At 44.9% G+C, this 18,589-nt stretch overlaps 1 protein-coding gene across 6 annotated transcripts in view; it reads right to left on the reverse strand.

Annotated features, from left to right (window-relative positions):
- The window catches only part of TEAD1 (TEA domain transcription factor 1), a 242,405-nt gene that overhangs the window by 65,063 nt on the left and 158,753 nt on the right, over positions 1-18,589 (reverse strand). For 4 of the 6 annotated variants that reach the window (XM_053925596.2, XM_053925597.2, XM_053925599.2 and 1 more), the window contains 3 exons: positions 9,835-9,899; positions 7,421-7,483; positions 7,269-7,331 (listed from right to left, as the gene is read on the reverse strand). In XM_053925596.2, the coding sequence (XP_053781571.1) occupies positions 7,269-7,331; positions 7,421-7,483; positions 9,835-9,899 (191 nt within the window). The remainder of the gene's footprint in view (positions 1-7,268; positions 7,332-7,420; positions 7,484-9,834; positions 9,900-18,589) is intronic. The other 2 variants (XM_053925600.2, XM_053925601.2) reach the window with 2 other exon arrangements.

Consider the following 18,589-nt stretch of genomic DNA (forward strand, 5'->3'; position numbering starts at 1 on the left):
AAGCACTCCACACAGTGCCAGCAGCTGTGCCCTTCAGTGAATTTGTATCTATGGCGCCCAGGTGACTGACCATCAGGCTTGCTCCTGCTCAAGACCTGAAATGCTTTGGAGCCCTGGTCCTGATTACATGATCTTGGGGCTCACTGTTATTCTCAGTTATGTCTACACTGGATGCCAATCAACGATGGGATTTCTGTTGGAAGGGCTAGAAATGTGGAATGGCACTGTTTCACCCTTAGAGAGAAAAAACAGACCTGGCTCAGTTCACATGGAAACACAAATGGTTCAGCCCTCTGGTTTACACTGTATCACCACACCGCTGATGAGGAGTTCTAATTTCATCACACCCAAGCCTGAGAAATTAACTGTCTCCTAATCTTAGTTTTAACTTGGTTAAATTAAAAACAAGGTAATGAAAACATCGTTGAGGAGACAGGGTGCATGTCATGAATGCAAAAGAACTCCCCGGAGATTGGGCGACGCCAGGCAAGGCAATGCATCATTTCCCAAATCTTGTGACAAGGCCAGGTGTCTTGGTGCTGGTGCCGAGACAAAGGAGGTGGCGGTTCCAGGCTTTCTTTGCCTTGTGCACGGCTTACGGCCACCACTGCCTGACGGGGCCGAGTGGCTCAGAGGGCTGTGGGGAGCAGCAGTGGATGAAGTGAAGCGCATCTTCCCAGTGGACGGGCCCATTCCTGGATGAATCCATGGTGATGCAACCAGGATTCAGCAGTGGGTTGCAGCAATGCCTCAGCGAAGTTCTTGAACTCCTCAGGAGAATTAAATCAACAATTTGAACTTTAAGCTCTCTGCTTATTGGAAGAAATGGCAGATTGGGAAGAATGGCCTGTTCAGAAATCAAATCACAAAGGCCACCAGGGTGAGAATGAAGAAAATGGCCTCAGGGAGCACATGCAGCTCATAAATTAGTCAGAACGACTGGACACAATCAGAGAAACTCAGGCTCTTTTCTGCTCTACTGGGATGATGCAATGTCAGCAAGTACAGGCTTTTCTTTAATGCACATTCAGAGCTTGGCACGAATATGTCTACTGCCTAAGATGTACTCCTTCTGAGGTTAGGGCAGAGTGAAGACTTCCCTTCTTCTTACTTCTGTCCTGAGTCGCGTGCTCACCCCCACACTTCAGTCCAGAAACGGCCTGGTCCACCTTGACAGGAGGGTGATGGTGGTGCACAGCGCGGCCGTGGCTCCCACAAGCCCCTGCAGCCTGGGGAAAGGCGGTCTCTGGGCAGGGCCCGGACAATCTCAGGACAATCATCACATGGAGACCCAGAGCAGGAAACTCTGAGCAGGAACTCTGAAGTGGGAAAGAAGACTGCTTAACTCATGGAGGTATCCGTGCTCTTTCTGCATGCGGGGGATAATAAATCCCTGGAGCTTAAAAAGGCAGTTAATGACCTTTTCATGAATTGATAGTGAGTAAAATAATTAGGGTAGAGAATAATTTCTGAACTTTCAGGCCAGTCCTCAGTCGATACCAGAGTCTTCGCAGATAGGCTGCTGCCTCTCACGGCTCCACTGAAGTGAGGGGCTAGACCAGGGGACAGGCAGAGATGCTAGACAATAAATTAAACTGGCGTAGGTGACACTGCTGGAGATGCAGGTGGTGATGGAAGACCCAAGAGAGATCTCTAAGCCACCGTCCTCGGGATTCCTAATTGCATGCTCCATACACCTACCAGCTGCTTGCACAGTATAACTGCAGGGACCCGTCTTCTGCTTCGTAACTAGAACCAGGCCTAGTCACACATCTGTGGGTCGCCCAGAGCCCACCGAACGCCTGGAGAGTGGTGGGTCCAAAGGATTTCGTCTGGGCAGGGGCCACACACATGGCACTCCCACCACTGCAAAGTGACTCCCTCAAAGATGAGCTCCCTTCTCAAGCAGCAGTTAGCACTCTGACTTCTCTCTTAAAAAATTTAAAAATTAAAACGAAACTGAAAGTATACATTTACTGTCCAAAATTCTGGCGCTCTGGTCACAAATGCCTTGCATTCCCTTATCCAACTCAACAGGCTCATGACTCGCAGCTGCACTCTGTTGCCCTTTCGGCCCTTTTCCCTGCTGTCCAGTTCCTCCACTCCGGGTTCTTCGTCTCCTCACATTGCTTGTAGACCACCTCCCTATCCCCTGGGTTGTCTTGCCCCTTGCAGCTCTCCCTTACGGTTGTGTCTGTGTCCAAGGCCATCCCAAATTGTTGGCTAGGTCTACCTTGGTTGAGGCTGCTGCAAGTTGTAGAGAAAAAGTCTCATCATGTTTGTGCCAGAGGCTTCAGCACAAATTCACAGTAGACAGTGGGCAACAATCTAAATTAGTTTTACAACAGGGCAAAACAGAAGAGAGTTTTTACTGGATTTGATTTTTCTCAGGGAAATAAATGGCAAGGAAAGACACTGCGGGTGGAGGAATGGGTGGGGAAGATTGACATCGGTTGGGGAATGAGGGGGGATCAAAGGAATTAGAAAACATAAGAATAATTTTTGCCATTTGATTTCTTTCACTTAACAAAAAAGCTTTTAAAAATATATCAAAATGAAAAGATCATTTCCGGGTAATAGAACCATGGATGTTTAATATGGCCTGCTCTGCACTTTTTAACTTTGTTGCATTTTAAATTTAGCAACAATAAAAACTTCATGGTTAATCTTGATGCACACACTCAGTGACCTGCCATCACTTTAAAGAGAACCCGATTTTAAATAACCTAAGTTTTAAATGGTGCTATTGAAAAGTTTCAGTGTACACTTTCAGATTTAATAAGGACAGAACTTTTAAACGTAATTTACTCTTTAAAAACAACGAGGAAGAAAGTGTATGCCGCACTCAGAGTGGACTGGAATGGGGAGCCAGACCTGAATGGCGAGAAGGGCTAGTGCCCTGCGTGTGTGGTGGGCCCTGGTCCTTGCACCTCTCCCCTTCGACTTCATAGTGCTCCCTGAATTAGTAAGTATCAACGACCCCCCACTTGCTCCCCATGGCCCACAGGTGAGCCTCACTCTTCCATGGGATGGTCCTGGACCTTCCTGCAAGACCCTTACGGTGGCATTTCCCACTCGTGCCTCCAGCTAAGTGGTGTTATTCACAGTTCCCCAAACACCCCTGCTTCTCAGCGGACACTCTGCCTTCTTCTTCGCTCAGTTCTGAGGATCCCTCTCTACAAGGCTTCCTGTAATGCCCCCACCCTCCGAAGTAGTCAGCCTCCCCAGATGCAGTCTGCCCGCTGCTCTGTTAAATCTTTTCCGCAGAGCCCCACCCGCCCCCAGCTGAGGATAAGCTACTGGAAATCTTGTGTTCTCCCCAAACATAGCCAAAACCGACAGAAAAATTTAGTGTTCCCGAAGAGCAGAGGTTCTGCTTATAACTCTCTGACATCTACTGAAGGGTCTAGAACACACTGGGCTCTCCAGGAAAAGTTTACTGGACTGAAAGAAACCATCACTTCCGTGCTTACAGAGTTCGAATCTACCATACATGGAATCTTCAACTTTCACCGTGACAAGTTTTGCTACAAAAATTAAAATAAAGTTCAAGTCTACACAAAACAGGGAGTGATGTGGCTCATCAACAGGCGCTCCGAGAGGCGCGGCAGCCAGCAGAAGCGTGACACTGACCTTCGGAACCCAGTCTAACAGGCTTCTGGAGTCAGGGTGACGCGCCCACAGCTGTGGCATGAGAACGACCACGCTCGTCCGGAGTGTTTCTGCGGACGAATGTGGCAGAACAGGCTACAAAGCCTAGGCAGTGGGACATGAGAGCTTTCCTGTGAAGGTTGGGAGGGTCAGCTGAGAGGCAGCCACCTCATTTTCTTTCTGCCTAGAGCAGTGTGGTTCTTCATACCTTATTCACCAAAACAGCCGAAGAGGCCATTGCTAAGGATGAAAGAGCGTGAGCTTCAATTAAAACAGCCTTTATTCTTTTATATCTTGAAGGCTTCAAGTAAGATTTCAATCTGAAACATGAGTTTTGCTGCTTATAAAAAGGCTGGAAGATCACTGGACTAAAAAAATTCTACCACACCCTTCCCCAGGAAATGAAGAGAGGCTTATAGGCAAGACGGCTCACATGGAAGCCACACCTGGTAGGGGCCCCAGGTGTGGGCAAACCATTCATTGAAACTCCAAGGGAGGACAGGAACATGGAGTTTGGCTTCAGTCTTCACAGGAGGGCCACCGGCCTTTGTCCACCCCAGAGGACAGAAGTCTTTGGACTTCTGAGAATGTAGAAATAGTGAGGAGGCTGAGTGAGGCAGGAACTGCAAGGATAGGTCCTGAGATGGTCAGTCACCAGCTACCATCTCCAGGAAGCCCTGATACATCTTCGCAGGCAAAGCACAGTGTTTCTTGTAAGTCTGGGTACATCCTGCCACCTTCACTGCCCACCCAGAAGCTACCCTTGTATCTTGTTGGGATAACTTCAACTTTCTGTAGCAAGTTTATCTCATTAGTTAGGGCGGGAGGCCAAGAAGCTGTGGCTATCAGGCTGACCCCACGATGATCTCAGCGAGAATGCTCATCCCTGCCTCCCACGGATGTGGTTAGACTCCAGAGCCACACAGGCAAGTACAGATGGAGCGGTGAGATCTACTCTCTACAAGGCCAGCAGACCTGAGTCCATTTCCTGGTGGCGGCCGGCCAGGAAGGTTGATGAGGGCGTCTTTAACACAAAATGCCCATGGGAGGTCAAGGCAGTGACATCTCTGAAGGCAAGTGACAGCCTTATTCTCTTCAACCGCCCTAATGCCCCCAGAGTGGTGACACAGCAGTTTTGAAGCTAGGGTCACATCGCCCCTAGTTATGACAATCACCACTGTGTCAATCTCAATTTAAGTCCATGTTTTGAGCACGAGCTCAGAGTTAAATGTTCACCTTCTAAAATGTGGGTGCTGAGGAAAGGCTGGTAGCAAGGGCAGCCTGCCTAACTCTAAGGGGCGTGAGGGGTGATAGGGTATCTACAGCGTGTGCTGGCGTGAAGCCTTCTACTTGAAAACATTCTCCCATCTCCACTGGATAACACTATTTCTGAAAGAGCAGTGGTTTAGGATTCAGAAAGACCTAAGTTCAAATCCTGACTCTGACACTAACTAGGAGTGATAGCCTTTGGCAAGTCAATGAAGCTCCTGGAACCCTGGTTTCCTAAATGTTATTCCTCAACCATGGGACTTTTTCTGCAGTGCGGGTACACGAGAGAACACGCGAGAGGTTCCGCACCACACTGACTGCTACCTTCCAGTTCCCCGACAGCAGCACTTTCTCCATGCAGCTTGTCCCTGGGATTCCCTCCACGTTTTACTCTGGCTCTTTCCACTAACACTTATCCAACAGTGCCCTAATTTCACATTCCCATTTGCATGGCCAGCTCTGTGAATAAGGGGTTGGCTGTTAACTGCCCACCGTGATGAGCGCCATGCCTGGAACACGCAATTGGTATTAGCTGATGGGAAGAACAAAGGCCTCCATTTTTCCAAGAATAATGTGGTAGGGAGGAAGGAAAGAAACTACAAGGAGATGGAGGTGGTTCTTGGAGCTGAAATGCTGAGCCAGTTGCTACCCGACTGCCTTTGCTTCCGCCTCCTCCTTGTGTCTGCCCCAAAGGAGAGTGGGCCAGGGTTCCCAATGTGGGGAAGTCTTTTTTTTTATTATTTTTGAAGAACAAACACAAATACCACTGTGTGTTTTGTGTGTATGGTATGTATAAAAGTAAAGGTAGCATTGTTTCCATTGAGGAAGATTCCTGAAATCACCAAGTGAGAAAAAGAGTACACCCGATGGGCATCCCTTCTGAACAGGAGAGGATCATTCATCACTTGAGGGTTTTTGGTTTAGGGCTGTGTGCCCTGGAGAGTCCACAGGAACCACACAGACAGCGTAGAAATAGAGCAATTTATAACATCACAGATGGAAACACAAAATTGATGTCTGTAAACTTCTTGTACACCATTAATCCGTTAGCTCAGAGAAACTAGAAACAGTCAGAATTTGAGCAAATACTGCGGGAGTTACATCCACATAGAGAGGAATGCACCTTTGGTTAAAAAGCAGGATCTAAGAGGTTATCTTAGCCTTTCTGACTGCTCAGCCAGTGCAGCTAAAAGCCAGCCACCATCAGCCACACGTGCCAGCGAGCCAGCATGCTGCCCACTGCAGAGGGCACACCAAATGCTCCTTCCTAGTAACTTCGTGCTACTCCACAGCCAGACTTGTTTGCATAAAAAACGTTGGAGGGCTTTGGGAAGGGTCCCAGAGTTCACCACTCAGTGCTATGAAATTGCACTTTATTCTTTAGGTTTACAATGAAAACACAAATGTACTTAATGTATGGGGAAAAACGATCAGAACAAAAAATGACATATGGGAAAGAGAACAATATGAGCTACAAATTCATTTTTATCATAAAGTAAAACCTGTTCATGTAAACTATAATCTATGCATTTCTAAAACGGGTTATCATGGGGCAAAAGAAGTCACGTGTGCTAACTCTGGAAGATAGAACTTGACATTTAAAATACTGTCCATGCCTCCATTTTTGCTATGAAATATTTTTGAAGAGACGGGAAACTGAGGCATGTGTAAAAACATTTCAAAGTAAACTTAATTATAAATGGAATTGCAAATATGGATTTGATCAGGACCTTTTCCACTCTTAAGATCTATCTTTATGTTTTTTTTAAGGCCTCACCTCAAGTTTCTTTTTCAACTTAGAAAACAATATTAAGCTGTGGAGGAAATCTGGCAGAAAATACTCTCCGTGTTGGAAGGACACAAGAAAAATTACATGAATAGGGTGTGTTTTTCATGAGTACTTTTGAAAATACATCAAAAGTCCAAATTAATTTCTAAATATCTTATTAAAAGCAATTTCATGATGACTGCTGTGGAAATGATTCTTGTTTATAATTTCTACACCAAGTTTGTGTTTCTGGATTTTTTTTTTTTTCCTCTCCTAGCCCAGGGCTGCTTGGTGGATTTGAAGGTTAAAAAAAAAAAATCATGTTTCTGTGCTGAAAAGTTATCAAGACCAGCTCTCTGCTGCATTTGCATTGTTATTAGGGACACACGCGCACACACACTGGGCTTACTGTGAGGCTAGTACAGAAACAGAGAGATTAGACACAAAGAAATGTAAACAGCTCTCACATGCGAGGAAACTAGGTTACAAGAATCCCAGCACCAGGCATTCACCAGTCACCATGGAAAACAGGAAGTGAGATGCATAGCAACCACAAGCCAAAAAGCAGGAAAGCGCATACCTTTAGCTTGGAATGAAAATCACGAGATTTCCTTCTGGCAAGAACCTGAATGTGACTAGACACCTGCAGGGTAGGGGAAGGGAGGAAAACAAAGGAAAAGCCTGTAACCATGGAGATGAAAAGCCCCCTACAACTGGGCAAGCCAGACGTACCTTAATGGCGGCTTGAATTTCTCGAACTTTCTTTCTTGCTAAGACCTGTATATGACTAGACACCTACATTGTTCGGGTTTATGAGGGGAAACAAAACAAAACAAAACAAAACAAAAAAAGGAAATCAAATATAAAATTGCTACTCCTTAGGAGGGTTTTGGGGTGGGGTGGGGTGGGGGGGGAGGTTATTTGCATCGCAACAAAGCTCTGCAGTTAGGAATACACAGTCCCAGCCAGACACCAAGCCCCCAGCGCTGCTCTCAGCTTTTCAGACTGGGTCATCACTGCAGTGACTTGATTCAGGAGGAAAGTTTAGGCTAATCTAGTTTTTTTCTCACCCGGGAGCAATCACGGGAATGGGGTGAGAGGGGGAGCCTGGGGTTGTTTTCTTTATAAAATTAAAAAGGTGGGGGTAGAGGTAAATGAAAATATTTATAGCTTGTCAGTATCAGGAGGGAAAATCCCTTTTTCTCAATTTAGAAGAGACGATCCATAAATTAGCACATTCTGCAGAATCAAGAAGCTGAAGCTATCAGCTGTATTCTGATCTCATTAAGAGCTCTGGATTCTGTAGCAAATGTTAAAATAATACTGACATGTAAATTAGATCTCAAAGTGAAATGGAAAGACCCAGTTAGCAGAGCATTTTCCCCCTTATAAATATCTTTAATCCTTCCACTCTGTTGGGTATTGACTGGGCGCCAAGTGGATTTGCATATTACTACAAAGCGCAAAGTGTGAATACAGCCAGCCAGCCATCCTGTTAAAAATCTGGGTTGAAAACCACACGGATTTGCTGAACAACAAATTCACATTGGAGAGGTATCACCAACTGCTGCCTAAAAACATCCCCAGGATGCCGGGGTGTGGAAATCAAGCCAAGCCTGGCTTCTGAAACACAATGATTCCACTGGGTAAACAAATTTGCATCTCTTTCCACAGGACTTGGTTAAATTTAGAAGAGTCCCCAGTGAAGGGGTGGGGCGCATGAGCAGAGCTCACAGACCAGCAGACAGCCCAGGTCCAGTACGTTCAGTATGTTGAGAATTAGATCTTGGCTGTTTTTGCCTGTTTCAGAAATTTAGGACCTTCCATGTAAAAATTCAGCAACTCAGACTGAGACAATTAATTCATTTCAAACACTCTAGCAACTCTAAAAAACAGGATTTATGATAATAAAAGATCCCTTTAACTTTGTCTTTGAGTTTAAATTATTAATATTTTTTCAATTTGCGTTGTTTTGTTTTTAAGTTTGGAGAAGCAGGAACTCCCCCATCCTCTTCACTCCTCTGTCCAGCTCCTGCTTTTACTTGTTTCCACCCGAATTTTGTTCTTATGTGGTTCTCGGACTTAATGAGGACCACCTTCCACTGTCGGGGGAACATCCACCGAATAGACAATGTCCTGTGTCTGAGCGCTGGCAGGAGGCCACCTCCTTCTGTGCTGACTCAGCAGCCAGGCTCGGCTGGGGCACAGGCAGCATTCCCGGGGAAGAGCTCTACCCCGTCATAAACACTCATGAAAACAACTCATCACCGAGCAGAGGACTGGAATCTGCTGCTCAGGCTTAATGAGACCACAGTTGAGCTTGTCTTTTGGTTTGATTATAATTTTTAAAATCCACAGATCCATCAGCATAGGTCAACATTAAAAAAATTTCTGTTAATGACTCACCAATGAGATTTGTTTGATCCCCCCACCCTTAACCCTTTACTTTTTTTGTTTTTAGTTAAACACGAATTTCTCATCCATTCCAGTTCTGAACTGGGTCAGAAATTTGGGCTGCTTTACATACGAAAGCAGGAGAGCCAGAGCCCTGACAAAGGGCAGAGGAAAATTCCTGACACTGCTCTGCGCAAAGGTATTTAAGTTGTAACTTCATTTCAGTCCCAGCAGCTACTGACAAAAAGCCACAGCTTAAGGAGCAACAGTTCCCTGGACGCACATCATTCAGTATCGTATTCAGGCCAATACTCACGGCTGCTAGTGTTACTTTTTCATTGAAATGATGACTCACATGTAATTGTTCCAGGGTTTTACAATGCACAAAAATCTCAAACTTTCATGACTTGCGAGTACATTTGCACCTGCAGCATTTGCAGTGGTTGCAGATGCATCGTCTGGGAAAGAAGGAGAACTTCTGAAGTACAGTACAGGAGCAGTTTATACACTGTCCTGACTACAACTTTCCCATATATATAAAAAGAGTTCTGGAGACCACATAGTCAGGGTCACTGAAATGATGAACAGTGAAAACTGAGCCAATTTAAAACACCAATTTCAACATCACTGACGTCCTTACAGGGAACTAAAATTGGGGGCTCCTAGGAGCCAAAGCACAGACAGCCACTGCAGCCAAAATGCCTCCTTGGGCCATTCGCTGACATGCACAATTTCCAGGTAGGTTATTTTACCTGTTTTCTGGTCCTCGTCTTCCCTGTCCTGAGTTTGATGTATCTGGCTATCAATTCATTCCTACCTGCAAGAAAGAAGAATTTACAGTAAGGTGGATGACAAAAAAAATGCCTCTGAGAGCTAAGAACAGAATTCAGAATCAGTTGCCACTGTTAGTTTGTTAATGCTGGAAAAATAAAACAGTACAGTTGTTTGCGAAAATACTTACGAGGGGAAAAGAAGATGAGGCACATTACATTATGAACATTATGATCAGCAATCGAGGATAGAAATGTGCTTTTTAAAATGTGCCTTCTTGTTTCTTTGCTAGGTTGCATCTAAATGAGTGGTTACTTGTATATGCAACAAATACAAGGATTAGTGTGGGAGTCTGTAAACCCCGTTCTGTTCTAGTTTTATTTTTTATTCCCATTCCTCCTCACCCAGACTTCTACTCGTAGTTACCTCCAGTTAGCCATTATGGCCACATGAGAATGAACCACTGTGGCCACAGAAACCCTACAATGATAAGAAGTTAACAGTATGAGAGCAGATCCCCCCTAAAAGCAGTCACTGTACTAGTAACTACATACACGATTGTCCCTGTGAGAAAGAGTGACTCAGCTCCTCAAAGCTTTATAACCTTTGGTGGAAAGAAAATGCCTCCAATTCTAAACAAATACCCTCCATCCATACCCTACCAGGAGACTGAGGAGTCTCAAAGAGACAACCTGACTTTGAAGAACTGTAATATAATGGGAAAGTATAGCCCCAAAGCTAAGTGGGGAAATGTAATACTATTGAACATGAAAAAAAGCCCATTCTTACAAGACATGGGTCCAAACTGTAACTATAATCATAACTGTATAGCTAGTTGTGTAATTTTTGCTTGCTGTCTTACTTCCCAGACATACTGCATACCTGAAGGGACCAAGAAGTTTGTCTTATTCCCGGACGCCCCAACCACCCCTGCTACAGGCACACAGCACCCTGTTGGGCTCACAGGAAGAATAAATGAGGAAATAACACAGCCTCTGCCGAAAGACAGTGACTATGCCCACCAGATCTCCTGGGCAGAGTAAAGAACGGGCAGCACTAATTAAGACCAATGGGGGCATATCTTCATGGGAATTTTGTCTGAGAATTCTAAATACTGTCCCTTCACTGAACAACCTCTTGGTGGCTCTGGGCCACACTGGAAGAAAGAGTTGTCTCAGACCACACATTAGGTACACAAACACTAACAAAAACTGATGAGCAAAAAAAAAAGGCTTTAAGTAAATTCAGGATTTTGTGTTGGGTTGCATTCACAGCCATCCTGGGCTGCAGGCTGGACACCCCTGGTAGGGCATCCTAGTAATCGAGGCTGTGTCCACCTCTTGCCTGTGTTAGCGCTGTGTCCTATACAAGGTCACCACTAGAAGACAAAGGAATCATAGAAGTTTGGGACTGGAGAGTGACTCTGTGTCATCCACTCCCACCCTTCAAAGTCAAAGTCCTTATTAGCCAAAGCTAGCAGCACTCCTAGAATTCAGGAAGCAGTCCGCTTCATTTTAAAACATTCAAGAATAAAAGGACCCTCCTTACTATGGCTTCTTGAAAATTTCACCTTCAGATTCATGTTCCTCTCCACACGAAACAAGGATAGGCACTTATGCACATGACTAACTTCCAGATATTAATGATGGCTTTCAGGTGCTCTTGAAGTTGTGTCCAGGACAAACCTCCCCTGTTCCTTTGTATCTGTGAGAAGCTTTGGAACACTCCCCCATACATCCTGTGACCATGCGTTGTCTATTTTCCGTTCACAGCCTGAAGGCCAGGACTGTAGTGATGCTCCTGCTAGAAAGAGTGGGTCCATCACCGCACGTATACTCCTAAATACCCCACTTCTGTTAATGCAGCACTGTGTTTAATTTGGGGGTACAACAAAAAACTGTCAACTTCTGTCAATTTGGACTCCTAGGTTCTTTTTGCATGGGCTACCACTCCAATATATCCCTACCCCCATGCCCAGTCTGTTTATGCATAGTTAGAATTTTCAGATCCAAATACAGGACCTTACATTTCTTTCTGTTTGCATTTCATCCTGTTCGACTAAACCTGTCTTACTAGCTTGTCAGGATCTTCTCAGATACTGATTCTATGATTGAACTTACCCTTTAACCACAGAAAAAGGACCTCAAAATTCAGTTCTGAGAATTGCTTCTCTAAGGATTCTCTTTCAAACTTTTGAGAATTACCAATATCTCCTGTAGTGTCATCGGGTCTACTTCATCTCTCATATGGTTGTACGGATTCTGCAATTTGTCTCAAAGGCTCACTGACAGCAGAGCCCAGCTAGGAGTGCCTAATTACCAGAAGCCAGACCGAAATGACAGTATCTTCTGGCTCGGGGCCTCACTGTGCACCCTGTTCAGGGCGATCTGAGTGGCCATGACAAAATAAAGCCAAAGCTCTGTATTACATGCAATTCCATCTGAACCTCCTCCAGATGGCAAAAATGTCTCCTGCCCCATACTTGCTTATTTTCTGTGGAAGTGGGCAGAACTCCTTGTTATGTGCAACACAGCATCTATATAACTAACTTTCAGTTTCTTATGGCATTTGGAGGAATGGATGAAGTCGACATTCAGGACAGCCACATTTGACTGTATACCCTGCAGTCCATGCAAATGGCACGCCTTGGAGTTAAACAATATCAGCTTATCCGTTGTTGACAGTACCTCTAAAAATTGGTGCCCCTACAACAGGCCCTCACCGGGCATCGACTCTGTGCAGAGCATGATGCTACTGCCATCATTTCACTGAAAGGACTCTCAGGTCCCTGTGCTTTACAAGAGCACCTGTCAAAGCCCTGTGTCCTTTCTTCTATACCGTGTTTCAGGCCATAAAGAGGAATTAACTTGAGGTTCTTATGTGTTTGTTCTTGTCTCCATGAGGAATACTGTTGATTCAATTTTTAAATTCAAATTCAAGTAACACTAAGCATCTACTGTGATCTACTAAGTGTCATTCACTTTATTTCATGTGAATTTTTTAATGACCATGAGGTGGCTTTGTGCACAGAAAAACACTACTTGGGTTTACCCGGTTTATAGAAATGAGTATTTCATTTGGTTAGTCATTTTTTTAAAAACTCAATTACCTAGTTCATCTTTAAGTTTTAAGTTCAACTCACATATCTTACAATTTTTATAACCACTTGCAAAGGCCCATTCAAACAATATTTGGTCCATTGTATAAACCTAAAGTCCTTTAAACATTTAAAGGACTGTATTTAATTTAGAATGTAATCAATTCTTTTAAATATTAAACCTATTTGACCTAACTTATAAAATATTTCCTTAAACAGTTCTTAGAAACCTAATAAATTATCTTAAATTCTCTAATATTGCTTACCTCTAGTAAGACTTCAATCCTTCCACAAAGCCAGTGTAAATCAAGTACCCACGGCACATTTTAATTTGGAAATACAGGCTCACCTGTTGTATGGGCCAAATTATTTTACATAATTGCCTGAAATATCAACTACACATAATTCCTTTAAATAAAAACATTAATACTATACCTTTGACTTTATTAATATCTTCTATTTTTATTTCTAAATCTTCTCAGAATTAAAATATGCTTACATATTAGGAAAACAAGTATGCCATTCCAAATAATTTTGGAATATCCGTTTGGCTGCTTGGGATTACACATATTTTGGGGAAATCAACAAGGTTCTGAATGGAGGAGATTCTTGTCAGGGATCTTAAGAGGATGTCCTGAGACCTTTGAGACCTGCTTATATTTTATAGCATGGCCCTCTAAACAGGGGCGGGTCCATACAGTCCAGAGCTCTGGATTGGAATCGTGGTACGAAGACACAGAATTCCCTCAACAAGGATCGGGAGCGCAGGGGCACCAGCCATCATTACTGCCACTGGCGGTGAGGCTCCGGTCCACACAGCGGTCTTGTTCGCAGCCATGATCAGGGTGTGTGGTGTTGGAAACGTTAACCCTCATTTCTCTCTCTTCCAAAAGACAAACACGCACACACTCTCTCTTACATTACAAAATGAATTTCAATGAGGTTAACTTTAATCACGATATTCCTAAATGAATCCTACAGTCACGTGGGGACAATCCACTCTGAGCCTTGTGATGCCCGTCTAAGGCACTGAGGATAAAGAGTTCGCTGTCCGATACAAGGGCTAAGATGTAAAAGCACATCAGCTCCACAGGCCCAGTGATGACTAATGCCATGAAGGAGGTTTCGGTGAAGTGCATGGGTATTCGGCCCCAAGTAATTCAGGGACTCCAGAAAGCCTTCCCCAAAGCACTGGATCTTAAGCTAGGCCTTTAAGGATAGATTATATTTTCTCCATCATTTTATTATGACAAATTTCAGACATACGGAAAAGTCTTTTACAGATGAATGTTACAGTGATTACTATATCCCACCACCTAGATTCTACCATTCACTTTTTCTATACCTGCTTTATCACATCTTTCCCATCTCCGTATTCCTCTGCCCGTTGTACCAAGCCATCTTATTTCATCATCGTTGTTGTTTCAAAATAACTGGCAGGCATAATAACACTTTCCTCTAAATACTTTAGCGTGCACATCACTAACCAGAGGGACAAGACTGTTTTTGACAGGCAGAATGGAGGGGGTCAGGTAAAGACCATTTTAGACAGAGGAAGAAGCATTTCTTTAAATACATAAGCAGGAAACTGGGACTCTTAAATCACACACACACACACACACACACACACATGCCTGCTGACCCTCAAGCTCCCCAAACCAACCACTGCACACTCTTTCCTTCTGAGCCCGGGAGCATCCGGGTTCTACACTCATAGCATCCACAGCAGTCATGACTCGTCTCCTTTATGCTTCTTCTATACAACGCTGGTAGCAGCTTACAGAGCTGAGTGGCGATGTCACACTTCACCACTCAGTGTCCTTACCCTACTGGTTCTCTGTAGCATACAATTTCCTCTAGAAATGCATGCCCTATCTAGATTCTACAGCTGCAGCTGCCCTTGCTTTTCCCACGGGCAGCAGCAAAGATAAACACAGCCTGACCTGCCACTTTCATACGATGATCTCCACCAGGCACTGCAATACAGTTTTTATTTTATTTTTCCTTTTACCTAAATAACATATCACAGTTGAAAGTGAGCCCATCATTGGCTTCTCCTGCATCCCTATTGCCTTGAAATTTCCTGCTAACGGGGCAATAGAGAGAGAGAGATTTCCGCAGAAAGACGTGGAGTTCGCACTGGATTTGCCTTACTGAGACAGAAGACTGGTTAATGTTGTTGTGGGCTCTGTGTGTAATAGGATGTGGCCTCAAGGTCATGTTTGAGGCACAGCAAATGCAAGGTCTGTGGCTAGAAATTGTAGCCCAGAGACTCTGGGATTTAACAGCCTAGGAGCCACTTTGTAATTGAATGGAGTCAGGGAGCCACAAAGAAAGAACCAACAAGTGGACTGCTCCCTTCCTTGGCTGCAGCCATTTCGTGGGCAAATTCACACCCGGGGAGAGCTGAACTGGCCTGGGCCTGGGTAAGGGGCTCTAGTTAGTTATTTTCTGTGAGGACCTCTCTTTTGGCCCTCCCTTCACTTGGAGGGATAGGTAAGGGATTCCAATGTTAAAAGAACAAGAATCAGAAAGAAAACTCAAGCCTCTTGATTTCTAGACCAAAGCTGTATCAAAGGGCACCAGCACTATGGTTGCAGCCATAGGATCTACTCACCCTCACAAACCCTAATTTAGTCTAACAGCACTGGTAGACTACTAGAACATTCCTTGTTAATACCTCCAGCTCTCTGAGCTCTGTACCTGTGCGCACAATTGCCTTCATGGCCTGTATTGCCCTTGCCCATCTCTGCGTGTCTGGATTCTGCCCACCTTCCAGATGCTTCATCCTTTGTAAGCTTTTCGGCTGGACATACCCGCTCTCCCTAAACATCCGCAGTCCTTGAGGCTGGCCTCCTGACTGCTGACTTGTATCCTTTCTGCCTTACGGTCTATCATTTCAGTACATGTCATGGCTCCATCCAGATTATTAAGGTAATAAGAACAACAACTAACGGCATCCATCTTTTCTCTGCTTCCCCCAATGTTTGTGGGGTGAGTCACAGTTAGAGGCAGAAACTGGTTTCTACATCCCTGCAGTCCAGTGTGCCCCTGAATAATCGACAAAAAGTGAACAAAAGCGAATAAAGAAAAAAAAGATGACCGAGTGGGAAGAAGCAAAGAAAGCTGCCTTCCACAAGTGACACCACCATGCAGCACGGCTCAGTCCTTAAGAGGGCAGAGCAGCAGCACCCAACACAGAGAGTGGTTTACAAGGACTTTCCCGTTTCTGCAAGATGGCGTTAAAATTCTTTCTAGCCATGGACCCTTTTTTATCAGCTGGGGTTCATCTAAAGGAAAAAGTATCTTAGGATATCAACATCAATAACCAAAAGGGACAAATGTAGGGCACATTGTGGGAACCAAGTGTCACCCATTAGGGAGAGGTCTCCAGAGGGATGTTTAATGACCCTGTCCTCAAGAGCTGGGGACTTCATATCTATGAACATGGCCAGAGGAGGCAGAGTCTTTATTAACTAACCAATGAGGAGTTAATAATTAACCTTTTCCTCCACGCTGCTGGAATTGCCCCAAGTGGCACTGGGAAAGAAAGAAGGTCTACCAGAGCTGACAAGTCACCCACTGGTCAGATACCAACTCCACCTACAAAAGCAGAAACGACATGCTAGAATTATGGGGGTAAAAAGATGCCATGTCTGCCTTCAAGGAGCTTACATCCGTGGGGGACTTTTACCCATGTCAACTCACCCTATCCTTCCCCAAGCCTCTCACTCACAGCGTGGTGCACCCAGCCGCCACATCCCATTAATCGGAATGACTGCACAATGAATGCCTGACTCCCCCACTACCAGATAGGACGTTCCAGAGGAACACAGACCACAGACTGGGTTGTGCTCCTCACTGGATCCCTGGTGCCAGGAATACAGCGGGTCCTCAGTGTGTAGACCCTGACTGACTGAATGACTGAATGAGAGGGATGGAGACCAAGAGGGGAAGAGCTGTACAAGACTAAGATTGGGGGTAAAGGAAGGTTCATGGAAAAGAGCATCTGAACCAGTCCTAGAGTGTCACCAATGAGGAAATTCAGACACCAGTGCCTTGGTTAAGCCCTAATATAAATCATTGACCAAAACACAGCACCAACGTGGAAAATCACCGGGAAGGGCCAGGCGGCTTGTTCTGGGCGGTCAGGGTTGGTACTCTGTGTTCCTGATCTTAAGGTTTACAGAAGGGACTGATGGCCTTCAGGAGGTAAACAGTAGCAAGTCCCTGAAATATCCTGTGTTTGCATTCACTCGGGGGCTTATAGGAAACAGCTTTAGAAGAACACACAGAGGAAGGCTGTGTTAACCCCTCGTTAGTCAGAACTTAATCCTCTCAACCCTTCCAAATACCTGGCAATAACCCAAGTCCCACCTTCTTGGAGTTCCTATCACTCCAGTGAAGCTGAGAACGTATCAAGCGATGGTCCCACGAAACACTGCGCTCCCCTTCATCTTGGTGGGAAGCTTATCAACAGCACATTCGCATTAGACTACAAGGGTCAAGTAAAAACGTCTAATGCTACGTATGGAATACGATCCCTCTCCATTGCATAGAAGTTCCTTTTATTGTAAGTATTTCTAGAAGGAAAACAGGAATAAAGTAAGTTTTTCTACTGGCTTGTTCTTTATGAAGCAATAAAGAGATGCTACACAACCACCTTTTAATCCTCTAACAAATAATTTTGCTGGCCTCAATACTTTATTCTTCTCATTATTCCACACTACCCAGCTATCTAAAACAGAGCTGTTTATACACGCTACTGCCTCAACACATTCAGCGGCTCCCTGCTATCCACAGTCTGAAGGCCAAACGGCTTTAGTGTGGTATTCAGTGGTGCCCACCATCTGCTCCTAACTTTTTACTCTTCACCACCGCCACCCGCCACTACCATCCCCTCAATCCACTTTACCAGCATCAAAATGCACTCCTAGCTCCAGTTCCCTGAACCGTCCTGCCTAAGGTTTTGCTCACACCTACAATATCCCTTGACACTAGCAACCAAAATCCTTCCAGGTTCAGCTCAGATGGTGTCTCCTCCATGAAACCCACTTGAGGCATGTCTGAAACATGCACTAGCCATGCATGGGCCCTGTGGAGAGGAGTGAGCCAGGGCCCAGGAGCCTGAAGCTCACCTCACAGACCGATATTACAAAGCAAACTGAAACAAAAGACACCGAGTTAAAAACAAATGGCTCGGCATGGGAGGGAAGCAATGGCTTGACTCTGACTGGGAAAGTAGCATGGATTAACCATTCTGTCCCGGACCCCTAGTGTGTTACTTCTGTGTGTATCAGGGTACTGCCCACATTCTGGCTCCAGTTAGAGTTCCCTGCATAACAGGGACCCATGTAACAGGGTTACTGTCTACAGCATCTCTGTATTCCACACACCCAAGGTGTGCCTGGGATTTAATGAAACCAAGGTTCACTGTCCCCAACGACAACTAACTAGACCCTCACCCACAGGCTCTCGGGAGTTTTCACTCATCTTGTGGGCATTCACCTTTTCTTTCATGCCCACACCTCATTATGTTGCCTTCCTACATTAATAATTCCTTGTCCATATAAGAAAAACAAACTCCTTAGCCTGATGCCTAGGCCTAATGGCCCACTGCTGTACGAGGTGCCTCCATT

The sequence above is a fragment of the Desmodus rotundus genome, chromosome 5 (assembly GCF_022682495.2).
Source record: "Desmodus rotundus isolate HL8 chromosome 5, HLdesRot8A.1, whole genome shotgun sequence".
In the NCBI taxonomy this organism is placed as follows: Eukaryota; Metazoa; Chordata; class Mammalia; order Chiroptera; family Phyllostomidae; genus Desmodus; species Desmodus rotundus.